The sequence below is a fragment of the Salvia miltiorrhiza genome, chromosome 3 (assembly GCF_028751815.1).
Source record: "Salvia miltiorrhiza cultivar Shanhuang (shh) chromosome 3, IMPLAD_Smil_shh, whole genome shotgun sequence".
NCBI lineage: Eukaryota > Viridiplantae > Streptophyta > Magnoliopsida > Lamiales > Lamiaceae > Salvia > Salvia miltiorrhiza.
In genome coordinates, this window is record NC_080389.1 from 38,880,283 (window position 1) to 38,893,823 (window position 13,541).

The 13,541-nt window shown below is 34.4% G+C and overlaps 2 protein-coding genes and 1 non-coding gene across 3 annotated transcripts; 1 reads left to right on the forward strand and 2 right to left on the reverse strand.

Annotated features, from left to right (window-relative positions):
• The first annotated feature begins 4,765 nt into the window (after positions 1-4,765).
• On the forward strand, positions 4,766-5,275 carry LOC131018781 (uncharacterized). The gene has a single exon (XM_057947487.1). The coding sequence runs from the start codon at positions 4,766-4,768 to the stop codon at positions 5,273-5,275; it is 510 nt and encodes a 169-aa protein (XP_057803470.1).
• Positions 5,276-5,649: 374 nt separating this feature from the next.
• On the reverse strand, positions 5,650-7,521 carry LOC131016622 (probable glutathione S-transferase). The gene is made up of 2 exons (XM_057945330.1): positions 7,073-7,521; positions 5,650-6,185 (listed from the first exon to the last, which is right to left on the reverse strand). The coding sequence occupies exons 1-2, from the start codon at positions 7,379-7,381 to the stop codon at positions 5,862-5,864; spliced, it is 633 nt and encodes a 210-aa protein (XP_057801313.1). The 5' UTR covers positions 7,382-7,521; the 3' UTR covers positions 5,650-5,861.
• A 376-nt stretch (positions 7,522-7,897) lies between these two features.
• TRNAD-GUC (transfer RNA aspartic acid (anticodon GUC)) lies at positions 7,898-7,969 on the reverse strand. The gene has a single exon. It is a non-coding gene; the product is annotated as a tRNA-Asp (tRNA).
• Between the last annotated feature and the right edge of the window lie 5,572 nt (positions 7,970-13,541).

The window sequence follows — 13,541 nt, forward strand, 5'->3', positions numbered from 1 at the left end:
CCCCGTATTTTGAGAAGCTATTTGTGCCCTAGCTCGAACTTAAATTAAGTTATTAAATAGTAGCTAGAGTAATTATGCACGTGGGCGAATAAATGAGATAAAAAATTTTGAGAGTTTAATAGGAGGCGATATTATTTTCTCGGGTCTTATAAATTCTATTATTGAGAAACCTATCTTCGCCCTATATTTTTATTGAAATGTCTATGTGATATAAATATTTTACTTAGTAGAATATTCACATATGATTTATTGATGCATTGTTATTATGATATTAGTAATATCATAATTGAGATAAATTTTCCTCACACATGAATAAATATATCTTCATGAGATATATATTCCCACACACAAAATAAGAGATAAAATTATTCAAGCGTATATATATATATATATATATATATATATATATATATCTCTCTCTCTCTCTCTCTCTCTCTCTCTCTCTCTTCCGCCTATCTCCCCCCTCTCGTTCTCTTCTCTTCTTTCCCCTTACATGAAGCACACATGCATGCATAGTAACCCTCCCTAGACCTAACTCTAACTAGCCAACAAGCTTCCCCAATCCATGCTCTCACAAGCCATGTTCTCTCTCTCTCCTCCCTTTTCCCCCCCTCAACTCACGACCTCTCTCTCTTCTCTTCTTCTCTCTTCTCACTCTTCAGCCTCCTAACCATCGCAATCTCATGAAGATTTAGCATTTATTGTGATGAGACCACACCATCCCATCACCTCTCACTCTAAGCATGTTTCTCTCTTTCCTCCTCCTCTTAAGTTCGGCCAGCAGCTCCCTTCATGTAGCCTCACTCTTTTTCTCTTCTTGTCTCACCAAATATAGCAAAAGATTAAGGTTCCCAAAAGTGTTCATCTCCAGCTCAAGCTTTAAGAAAGTACCAAGCATCATCCTCTACTCCACCTTCGTTAATTTTGATTGGAAGTAAGCTCATAATTCTCATCTTATTATATGTGTATATGTATGTATAAGATGAATAAGTATGCATACAATTGAAGCATGATGAGTTCTTGGTATGAAAAAAGCATGAATATAGTGGTGGAAATTATAGATCTATGAGGGTATGTGAAGTAGACTTTGATTATCTCAGCTTTGGTTTTTCAACGATTTGAGAAATTTTCACTAAGCTTCTGTACTGCTGAGTCGACAAGGTTTTCCATGTCCAAAAATCTTGAAAATTTTATGGTGGGTAGACAGAGGTGTCGTGAACATGCTTGTAAAATTTCAAGTCATTTGGACTTCGTTTACTACCTTTTTAAATTATAAAACTTCTACTGCATTTTTCTGTCAGCTCAGCTCTGCTATGTTAGCTCAGCTCTGCTCTGCCAGCTTAGCTCTGCTCTGCTAGCTCAGCTCTGCTCTGCTTAGCTCTGCTCTGCTAGCGAAGCTCTGCTCTGCTAGCTCAGCTCTGCTATGCTCAGCTCAGCTCTGCTCTGCTAAGCTCTGCTCTGCTCTGTTGGTTTAGCTCTGCTATGCTCTACTATGTTGGTTTAGCTCTGCTAGCTCAGCTCTGCTTTGCTCAGCTCAGCTCTGCTCTGCTCTGTTGGTTTAGCTCTGCTCAGCTCAGCTCAGCTCTGCTAAGCTCTGCTCTGCTCTGTTGGTTTAGCTCTGCTATGCTCTACTCTGTTGGTTTAGCTCTGCTCTGCTCTGCTAGCTCAGCTCTGCTTTGCTCAGCTCAGCTCTGCTCTGCTCTGTTGGTTTAGCTCTGCTCAGCTCAGCTCTGCTCCGCCAAGATTATGTCACTTTCCTTTTATGGAAATGGTCCCACCATCCTCTTTAATATTTTATCCTTACTAACACTCTTTATTTACAAAAAACCCACTCAAAATTCAATCTCAACCATACATTTCATAAAGTGGTGGGACCCTTTCTCCACTACATCAAAATCATCACCAATTTTATTAAATCCCGTGCCCAAGCAATTTTACATAATTTTGGCGGACGGAGGGAGTATATGATATATGAGTTCTCATAGTTGGCACATACCCTGAATATATTGTCTGCAGACTAATGATATTATTATGATGATGCAAATGAGTTTATGACAGAAAAACATGAACAGGTGTTTTTAATCTCACTAAATCCTGTTGATACATTGAAAAGGGCAAGATTGACATATAGCTCTAAGAGCAACATTTCAATTATTTCCGGCATGAGCCCACTGAGTGCTTTTTGGTACTCAGCCCTGCATGTATTTCTAAATGTGCAGGTCTGACTGGGCGCGAGGATGGGTGAAGGCTTTTGGAATTGTCAGTTGGTCGTGTCTTCCTATGTCTCACACTTATCTTTATAAGCTTTGAGTCTATAAGAATTTGAACTCCCTGCTATATGTCTTCACACATATAGTAACGTATATCGCTGCAAAACTCTGATGAAACTCTTTTATTCAATTTGCTTATGCCTGTAATATCCCATAAGGGAAAATACTTTGCAAACCTTTGCTAAGTCTGTAATTGCTTATTTATGTTTTATCCAAGTAAGAAAATATTTTGGTCTTGAAATCCTTCTTTAAAATGAGTATAGTTTTCAAATGCTTCCGCTAAAACAAGATGTATTTCTATTTCTTTCACTATTTCTTTTATTAGTCGTACGATACTTGGTATATGCTATCACTGGCTATATCGGGCTGCGACACTAAGATTGCATAGACTTATTCTAGTACCAATTCAGTGTGCTCCTTGTTCCCTTTGACCTACGAGTGGGTATAAAAGGTGAGCATGGCTTATGGGACCTCAATGTTTTTTCACACAAGTCATTTTTACAAGTCTTGTTTATTTCTGAAGAGAGACAAAAGGATTTTGTAATGTTATATTCCCTCTTCCCACTCTAATACTCTCATTTTTTTTAGCACGGATTTTTTTTTATTACTTTTAAGAAGAAAGTGGTATAGTCCACACTAATTAAGTACTCCCTCCGTCCACGATATCGTTTGCACTTTGTGGACGGCACAGGTTTTTAAGAAAATAGTGGATAGTAGATGTTAATAGTGGGTATTGGTGTGAGTGGAGTTTGGGTCCCACTATAAATGTGTATAGGAAAATAAAGTGTTATGTGGACCCTATTGCTATAAATGGAAGTGAAAATAATATTATGGACGGACCAAAATAACAAAAGTGGAAACGATATCGTGGACGAAGGGAGTATATTTTTTTTTTACTCAAAATGAAAAACAAGCCTATTCTAATGGGACGTCCCATAAAAGAAAACGAGTTGTTGGAGTTATTGAACATAGTTTGTAAGTCATTCTCGTTTAGTAAAATTTTTGCCATAGGGCCTCTACAAGTTATACATTATAACTTGTAGAAAATTTATATCTTGAGTTTTTGTTTTTATTCTGCTGTTTTTACTCTATGTGCACGAGTGTATCTCTATAACATTGTGCACAACATCTTATCCATACAAAACAACACTTTCACGAGCCTATTAGAGTGAGACGGAGGGAGTACTTCCTATCTTCCATTAGTAATGTATTATTATTTTTAGGCACGAAGATTAAGATAAATTTAGTTAGTGATAAAGTGAGTTGGTGGAAAAAAATATTTAAGGATTAATTATGTATTGGTTTGGAATTCTGTTGAAATTTTTAGACTTTAAAAAGTCTATGGATTTTCGTGAATTTAGGAAATCCATTGACTCTATGTAGAGTTTGGCTGACTTTCTCTAATTGATTTTCATGAATTTTCATCGACTTGATAGGAATTAGGAAGACAGCAACCCAGCGACGGTTGGAGCCCAGCTACCGCTGGAACCAGAGCAACCTAGCGTTGGCCGGTGCTAAGCGACCGATGGAACCAGAGCTGGAGCCTAGCAACCGTTGAGATGCTTGATGCTCAAAGCACCAGCACTCGTTGATCTCGAGCGAGCGCTGGACAGAAGAGAGGTGAAAGAATCCACATAAATCTCGTGTGATGAGATGAGATTTTTCTCTTTATATTTTTGAAGGAGAATCCATCAAAATCTATAGAGTTTTAAATTTCACAGATTTTTGGATACCTAAAATTTTTTTTAAGACTTTTTAAAATTCATATTGAATACCTCTAGAATTTTTAAAGACTTTTAAAAGTCTGGATTGAATACCCCCCAGACTTTCAAAGTTCAAAAAAATCCTACAGACTCTACAATCAATGGTGAGTTGGACCAACTATTTATAAAATTTTAAATTAAATGATTTTTATTTTACTAAAAAGGGTATGAAACATTAATAGTGGGACGTCTCAATATAATAATTAGAACATTATTATTACGGGAACAAATGGAATATTATCTTATAACTAAAGGAGTAAAATATATTATTGCAAGTTAATCCCAACATTTGGACCTTGTAGCAAATTAAATTTAATTTTTTCTAAGTGTTTCGATGATGTCCCAATCTTTCAATTTGTATAAAAAATAACAAAAAATGAGACATTATTGAAAATAATCAAAAACTGAATTTAATTTATAACAAAGTACAAAGGTAAGAATTAAATTGCAATGATCTAAAATTATTGACAGAAGAAACTGAATCAACAACAACATAAATGCAAACCAACATTAGGGTTGTTGTGGGCTAGAATTGTTAGATCGATATATGGAGAAATTGAGTGGGGGGAGGAGGGGCTAAGTTTCTCGGGGCAAAGAAGGTCTAGAGTAGGATGGTGGTCAAAAATCATGTCCATGTGTGGGGGTGCGTCTGAATATTGGTTTATGGATAACATTAGGCGTAAGATTGGGAATGGTCAGGATACTAAATTCTAGGCACATAGATGGGTGCGGATGAAACCTCTTAAGTTCGTCTTTCCTAGATTGTTCCAGCTAAGTGCTAATAAGGATGTTTTTATCGGTGAATCGGGGAAGTGGGTTAATGGGAGCTGGGTGTGGGATTTGAAGTGGAGACGGGAGTTCTTTGATAGGGTGTCCGAGGCGGCTAATGAGTTATTGTCTATCATCTCTAACTTTGCTCCAAATGCAGGATGTGCTGATGGATGGACATGGATTGCATCTCCGGATGGCCAGTACTCTACGAAATCAGCGTATATCAAGGCAACCAGAAATGAGACCACAATGTCAATCATAAACAAGGAGACGCTTGCGAGGGTATGGGATACACCTGCTCCCCAAAAAGCAATTGTGACAACATGGAGAATCTTGAGAAATAGATTATCAACATGTGACAACTTGAGGAAGAGGAACGTCCCGTTGGGAGAAGAAGAGCTCAAGTGCAATGCGTGTATTCATCAAAAGGAGACGACAAACCATTTTTTCTTGCTATGTCCGAAGATCTAAGTGGTGTGGGATGAGATTCAAAAGTGGCTGGGGATCTGTTTGGTTCGCCCTCAATATGTAGATACACACTTCAACATGTTTGCAAATTTGGACAGAGGGATTGGAAAGTTCTTAAAGGCGCTCTGGGTTTGTACCAACTGGATACTGTGCAAGCAGCGGAACGAAAGCAGAAGGAAAGGCCTGGGACATCAAAAGCACTGTTATGGAGGTAAAAACAAGAATATGGTGCTGGAACAAATTCTTTAGGATTTTAAATAAGGAGATATAGCTTCTCTTCTTGGTGCTCTAACGATCTGCCTATCTTTGTTGTGTAAAGGACGACATTTTGGTACCTCTGGTACCAGTCTAAATTAATGAATTTTTCTTGATAAAAAAAATGCAAACCAACAAACAATTTATATTCTAAAAAATCAAACATCGCTCGGAATCAACAATAATCATGTCATTGACTCAAGAAATCGGCTCTATATCTAATCCACCATCAGTTTAAGCAAATACATTGAATTAATGTTTGTGATCGAATACAAAATTAGACTATAAATAATACATCAAATATAATTTATGCAAGTAGGATCTCAACATAAATCTATCCACGCATAAATTTGGATACCATATCACTTCTAGGCGGTAGATTTTCCTTAACAAAGCTATCGTTGCAATAGTCACGAGCCCATCTACACATATTAGGAAATTTTTCCTCAGTCATGAGTTGGAATCCTGATGAAACAATGGGATACCAAAAGGCAATGAAATTAGCGGCATGATCTACCACGCCAATTTCTTCTCCTCCAAAATATTTTTTGCCCTTTATTTCATTTTCTAGGAATTGGAGTGCTTCTATTGCTTCCTCCTTGAACTTCACTTGCTCCTCTCCTGTGCGCCAACATGCTTTCAACATTGTATTCATACACTGCCAAAAACAAATGTCAATTTTTCATTATTTATCGGCTAATTGCACGTGCAATGCTCTTAAAAACTTCATGAATTTCAATAATAGAGTTTAAAATTATTTAAGTACACTATTTTATAGCGGTTTGCAAAAATAGGCCAATATATTTCGAACTTGCAAAAATAAGCTAATTGTTTTAATTTTTAGTATTTTTGGGCCACATTTCGGCCCAATTCAGCATTTATAGGCCACATTTTTTGGTCAAAATGTGGCCCAAATAATGTGATTGGATTCAAATGTGGCTCAAGAATGTCGAAATTTAAAATTATTGGTCTATTTTTGCAAATCCGAAAAATATTGACCTACTTTTACAAATCGCTCTAAGTTAGTGACCTTAAATAATTTTAAACTCTTCAATAATATATAAAATAGGTAAACTATTACATAGTTGTAGTTTTAACCAAGTTTTCATGTGAACTATAGGTGGAGAATGAGAGTCCACAATGTAGTAATATTATATAATTGCTTTAACTTATTATTTCAAATGAATTTATTATGCAAATGCTGACGCATGTAATGATCTCATCCTTCTCATAAGGCGTTGACATCTTCAAACTCCTCTGTCCTCAACATTTTGTTATTTTTATATTTAGATTATTTTCAACTTTATACTTCAGCAAGTTATATCCACATTTTTCAAGCTTCAACCATAGTCAAGAGTATGAAGATTATACTAATTATGCCGTAGATTTTTAGTTAGTTAATAATACAAAATAAAAATAAATGGAATATTACAAAAATTTCCGACAAGCTGTATATATATGAATTCATGTGAAATTTTGGGTTGCTAAAGGCCTACCATAAATGAAGACATAGATGATAATTATATGTATGGAAATTAGAGGAACCTTTTCATCGATGAAGTTGACCCAGAAACGAGCCATGGCTCTTTGATAAGGATCGCGAGGCAGAATGGATGGACCTTCCCAAGTTTGGTCGATGTATTCAAGAATGATCATCGTTTCAACTATGGGCTTCCCATCGTGCAACAAAACTGGCACTTTTTTGTGAATTGGATTGGATTGCAGAAGAAGATGGGACTTGCTTCTGCTATTTTCTTCAATGTATTCGAATTCCACACCTTTCATTTTTAGGGCCATTTTCACTCTTGTCACAAAGGGGCTATACCAGAATCCTAGCACCTTCACTTTCGACATCTCTCTCTACAATGCTATTTCAGTACTCATCATTCCATACCTGCTTATAATAACTTGAACGAAGAAACTTCCGTGCCAAAAAAATAAAATGATCCCAGCCGCCTCTGTTGACATTTAATTCTAGCTCTTTTAATTGGTCAGCAATTGTTAAATTATTTAGGATTAATTAAGCAATTTAAAGGTCAGAAATAAGATGCTTAAATAGTAAAAGAACTAATTAAAGGGATCCCAATTGTTCCTCCTTGGCCTTCTTTATTTAGTTTTAAGTAATCAATTTAAAGGTCAGAAACAAGATGCTTAAATAGTAAAAGACGCGTCTCCATTGCTCTTTCCAGAATCTTCCAAAATCAAATTCAAATATTTTCTCCCTCAAAAAGATAAAGAAGGTGAGAGATAAGATGCTTAATTAGCAAAAGACGCGTCTGCATTGGTCATTTTTCAGAATCTTCCATAATGAAATTCAATTATTTTCTCCCTCAAAAAGAAAAACAATAAAAGGAAATTAAAAATCTTAAACGCCGTTGCCGGGGATCGAACCCGGGTCACCCGCGTGACAGGCGGGAATACTTACCACTATACTACAACGACATCTTGTTGTTCCGTTTTTCTTATTCTATTTAATTTATTTCTTTATTTCACATTATACAATAGTCAATAGTTATGAGCTAAAATCCACTAACAATATTAAGAATAAAAATTCCACCTCCACAACATAATTATGTAATACTAGTCTTTTCAGGCTCGAGAATTTCAGGCCATGGTTGATTTGCATTGGTTTTAATACTTCAAATATTTAATAGTCGAGAAGATTAGTATGTGATAGACTTATATGTCTTATACTTTAAAATATAGATTATGTTTTCCTTGACAATAATAGTGATGGTCGACAGCCAGAGACTGCTCTAAGAAAATATCGTATTGAATAAAAAAAAACCTTCAGCATTACACGTAATATCCGCCGTAATTTTGATTAAACATATGGTTGAAGGCTTGAAGCTGAAATCAAAAACCAAATTTTTACTTCGATTGCAAACAATTAAATAGATATGTTGGATTTATCTAATAGTTTTATACAATTATTTAATAGTACAGATTTTATCTAATAGTTTTATACGATTATTTAATAGTATAGAATTTATCTATAAATTTATATGATTATTTAATAGTTTTTAAATGTAAAAATTGATTAGAAATGTATAAATAAATAAGAATGAATGAGAATTGAGGAAAATTAGAATGAAGTGATTATACGATGCCACGTAGGATATGATTTATTTTGCTATAATGTAAAAATTGATTAGAAATATATAAATAAATAAGAATGAATTAGAATTGAGAAAAAATAAGAATGAATGAGAATCGAGGAAAATTAGAATAGAGTGATTCTATTACGCCACGTAGGATAGAGCTTATTTTACTTTTATATATATATAGATTATAGCAAAATAAATCTTATCCTGCGTGGCATCGTATAATCACTTCATTCTAATTCCTCAATTCTAATTCATTCTTATTTATTTATATATTTCTAATCAATTTTTTTACATTATAGCAAAATAAATCATATCCTACGTGGCATCATATAATCACTTCATTCTAATTTTCCTCAATTCTCATTCATTCTTATTTATTTATACATTTCTAATCAATTTTTACATTTAAATTTATAGATAAATTCTATACTATTAAAAATCGTATAAAACTATTAGATAAAATCTGTACTATTAAATAATTGTATAAAACTATTAGATAAATCCAACATATCTATTTAATTTTAAATCCTACATATATTATAGTAAAATAAATCTTATCCGACGTCGCATCGTATAATCACTTCATTCTAATTTTCCTCAATTCTCATTCACTTGAAAAATTTAACTTTATAGATAAATAAGAATGAATGAGAATTGAGAAAAATTAGAATGAAGTGATTATACGATGCTACGTAGGATATGATTTATTTTGCAATAATGTAAAAATTGATTATAAATAAGAATGAATGAGAATTGGGGAAAATTATAATGAAGTGATTATACGATGCCACGCGGGATAAGATTTATTTTGCTATAATATATATAAATTTATAGATAAATAAGAATGAATGAGAATTGAGGAAAATTAGAATGAAGTGATTATACGATGCTACGTAGGATATGATTTATTTTGCTATAATGTAAAAATTGATTAGAAATATATAAATAAATAAGAGTGAATGAGAATTGAAGAAAATTAGAATGAAGTGATAATAATTAAAATCAAGAGAAAGAGATAAAGATGATAGGTTGAAGTAAATAAAATAAGAGCTCAAACGTGGATGCATGAGGCCGAAATTAGATATATATGATTGGGATATAATTAATGCATAAGAAATTAGATATAGAAATTTGTTGATGATAGGTTCGAAATTAGATATATAGAAATTTGTTGATTAAAAATTTAGAAAAAATAAGAATGAATGAGAATTGAGGAAAATTAGAATAGAGTGATTCTATTACGCCACGTAGGATGGAGCTTATTTTACTTTTATATATATATAGATACGAGCAATAAAAATAAAGTTTGGGTATTCAATTAATTTTTTTCGATCTCCGCTTTCACACGCAGTGCCTCTCTTTTTTATTCCAGCCGCCTGTGCTCCCCCCGCACTGGAATAAGTAGGTGAAAGAGTTTGAGCAAGACGTTTCCATCCTTTCCCACAAGGATTCATTCGAGACTTAGCCGGAGAAACACCCACAGAGTTAGGACTTTTCCCATTTTTGGAACTTTTCCCCGCTTTGGGGTCTGTCTCTCTTAGCTCATTCCTCCCTGTAGGTTCATCCTGTAACAGCTCATCCGACTGTTCAACTATAGGAGGCAGCAAAAGAAAACCAGCCCCAGTCACCGTCGCCCCATCAGCCCCTTTCTTCTCCGTCATAACATCCCTCATCTCCTCTACAAGCTCCGTATTGTCTGCCTCAGCATGCTGTGGTTCCTCAAGAATCATATTTTCGACCTCCATAGTCCCTTCCTCAAAAAGAGGGACCTCCGAAGTTCCTTCCTCATTAAAGGGAGAGTTCACACCCTTATCCTTCTCCAACCTCGTAGGATTAGGTTCGCGTGGTGGAGGGCGCGGCCCATTAGGGTTCCTACGGGGTGCCGTAGAAAGATTTCCTACCGGGGTGTAAACAGATGGACGAGGTTGTGAGTTTCGGCGATAGTCCACCCCTCGTCCCGCCTTGAGCCACGTTCCAAACTTAGGGTTTGACTTCTGCTCGTCATCTCCATCGCACTCCCGCATGAAATGACCCAACTTTCCACACGCAAAGCAGAAATGATCTGGCAGTTTTTCGTATAACACGAGCACCAACTCCTCCTCCTTAGAACCCTCGACGTGAAGGGGAACACATCGAACCAGTGGCTCCGAAAGGGGGCGCGATATTTTAACCCGAGCATATCGACCAATGAACGTACTCCCTCTATTATCATCAATCTCAAGGACTGTTCCAATCTGATTTCCAATCCTCCTGATAATAGTTTGATCCATAAATGCAATAGGCATATTATGAAGTTGCACCCAAAAAGTGATGGATTCAAACCTCGTATTGGCTGCCGTATTAGCCGATTCCAACTTCTGAAGGATCATAAGTTCATTATGAAAGTGCCATGGGCCATCTGTCAAAATACGATTTCTATCCGTCTCAAGGTCCAGAGAGATGAGACTTTGAAGACACAAGTACTTAACCAAATGAAAAGTTATACATATATATACATGAACCGAATCACAAAAAATAATAATCTTAAATTAATTTAAAGAATATGCACTATCCTTATGAGTTATGACTTTATATATACATTCAAATCAAAAGATTGTAGCTAGATCTTAAAATCCTTAACCACAACCACAGGGATGATTACATTAGAAGCGCTCATGGATGACATTTACAACGTTACTCTTTACTCTCTAGTAATAAAAAACGGCCTCTTCAATCCCAAAGTATCCATCATAAAAAATTAATAACAAATCTCGAACCTTTTCCTCGAAGAAATTGGCCTAGAAACTAGCTATGGCTCTTTGATAAGGATCTTTGGGCAATATTAATTACTTCATCGATATTCAACAATGATTAAGGATTTACCAATGGATTTTCCATTCAGGCACTTCTTTTGTGAATTGGATTGTATTTGTAAATTAAAAGAAAAGGTAACTTGTTTTTCACATCTTCTGCGATGCGATCATATTCAACTCTTTTCATTTTAGGGGCTCTATTCTTCACACATGATCTATAGACCCCAATCCTTCCAACAACTTCGCTTCTGCCATCTCTCTCTCAGATGTGATTTTTAGTTAGTTTGATGGGCTGTGTAATTTTTAAAAATTACACAGTGGCATTTAGCAAGCTACATCAAGATTTCGGGGCTGGAAAATAGACGCAATACATTTATTTAAATAAATACTTTTTTATGATTCAGAACAGTTTTAATAAATAAATATAATTTGAGTTTAAAATTGATATTTATCTTAAAATTAATTAAATGTATCCTGACTTAGTACTTCTATATACGACGGTTTGCTCCAAGTAAAGAAAATAATACTACCTTCATCTACCAAGAGTATATAATTTCTGGTGGACACAGATTTAAAAAAAAAAATCCGTAAGTGCATGTGTATTAGTAGAAATGAGTGGTAGTTGAATTGAATGTAAGGCTACATATAAAATATAAATGGTTGTAATTAAAAAGAAAAAGTGATGTCATGTTCAAAGAAAAGAAGTAGTATACTCTTTGTGAATATCAAATCGGATAATTATTATACACAAATAGTCATGTGCAACTGATTGCCAGAATGACACTACTTTATTCGGGAAATGACACTTGAATATTTTCGAATGACACTACTTCAACATACAAATGAGCTTGAAGATCTTCAAGTGTCATTTGTATGTTGAAGTAGTGTCATTCCAAAACCAGTTACACAGTGCAACCGATTGTATAGTAGTGAGTCTCATTATTATATACTTTTGATAAACGAATGTAGGATTTTTTTGGAAGAAGTAAAGGATGGTTGATGCCACAAAGCCAAGCGAGAGTGAGAGTGAGATACCCGAGTCCAAATCCCAATCCTCAATCCCGCAATTTCTTTTATTAATAATTGTTTTACGGAAAATGGATAACAAACTGATTAGTGTAATAAGAATGATTATTTCCAAAAGATTAACTTGGAAATGTTGTTGGAAGTTTATATATCTAGGGATGCTATTATAATGGGCCGCATAAAATGATAAAATATTCATCTACAGATACCTGATTCAAACCCATGTTAAATTCGTCACTTTAACATTGGGCCAGTCTTGAGAATCTGAGATAATTTAAGATACACAATTGTGTTTGTCAAATTATTGCAATTTGCATGGAATTTCTACATACTTTTCCTGATAATATATTCTTTTGTTAGTTTGATTTAGATTTTATTTATGGAATTCAATATTTTTAGATGGCATACAAAATTATGATTTATGAATTGATGAAACTAATAATAAAATTGGATATCGTCGTCATTATCTTTTGGAAGCTTAGTACATAGATTCATTTTTGAGGCAGGCTAGCTAATTCAACCGATTTATTTCTCCAGAAAAGTCCTTATTCATTAACAGGGCCGGCCCTGAGGGCAGGCGGGCATGGGCGACGGCCCAGGGCCCCAATAAATTGAGAGCCCAATTTTTTAATATATTCCATTAGTTATAGGCTTTATGTATACTAAAAAAATATTAGATAACATAATTTATTGTCAAAAATTCAAAGTTCAATTTAAAATTAATTTCAAATTAATTTAATGATAATTTTGTAACATAATTTTGAGGGCCCAAAATTTTAAATATATCTCATTAATTATAGACTTTATATATACTAAAAAAATATTACGCAATATAACTTAGTGTCAAATTTATAGTATGATATTAAAACTTCAAAGTTCAAATCGAAATATAAAATTATGCTGACAATGCAGTTACTAACTTATTGTTCTAAAAGGAGCTTCTCAAATTTAAAATTATTGAAAACGTATTTGAGATCGCCAATGTCCTTAGAGAGATTGAATGATTTGACAATATCTATATACATATATAAAAGCTCGATCACTTTCAAAAATAGTAAATTATGTTTTCCTGCCAAAAATCACCTTACT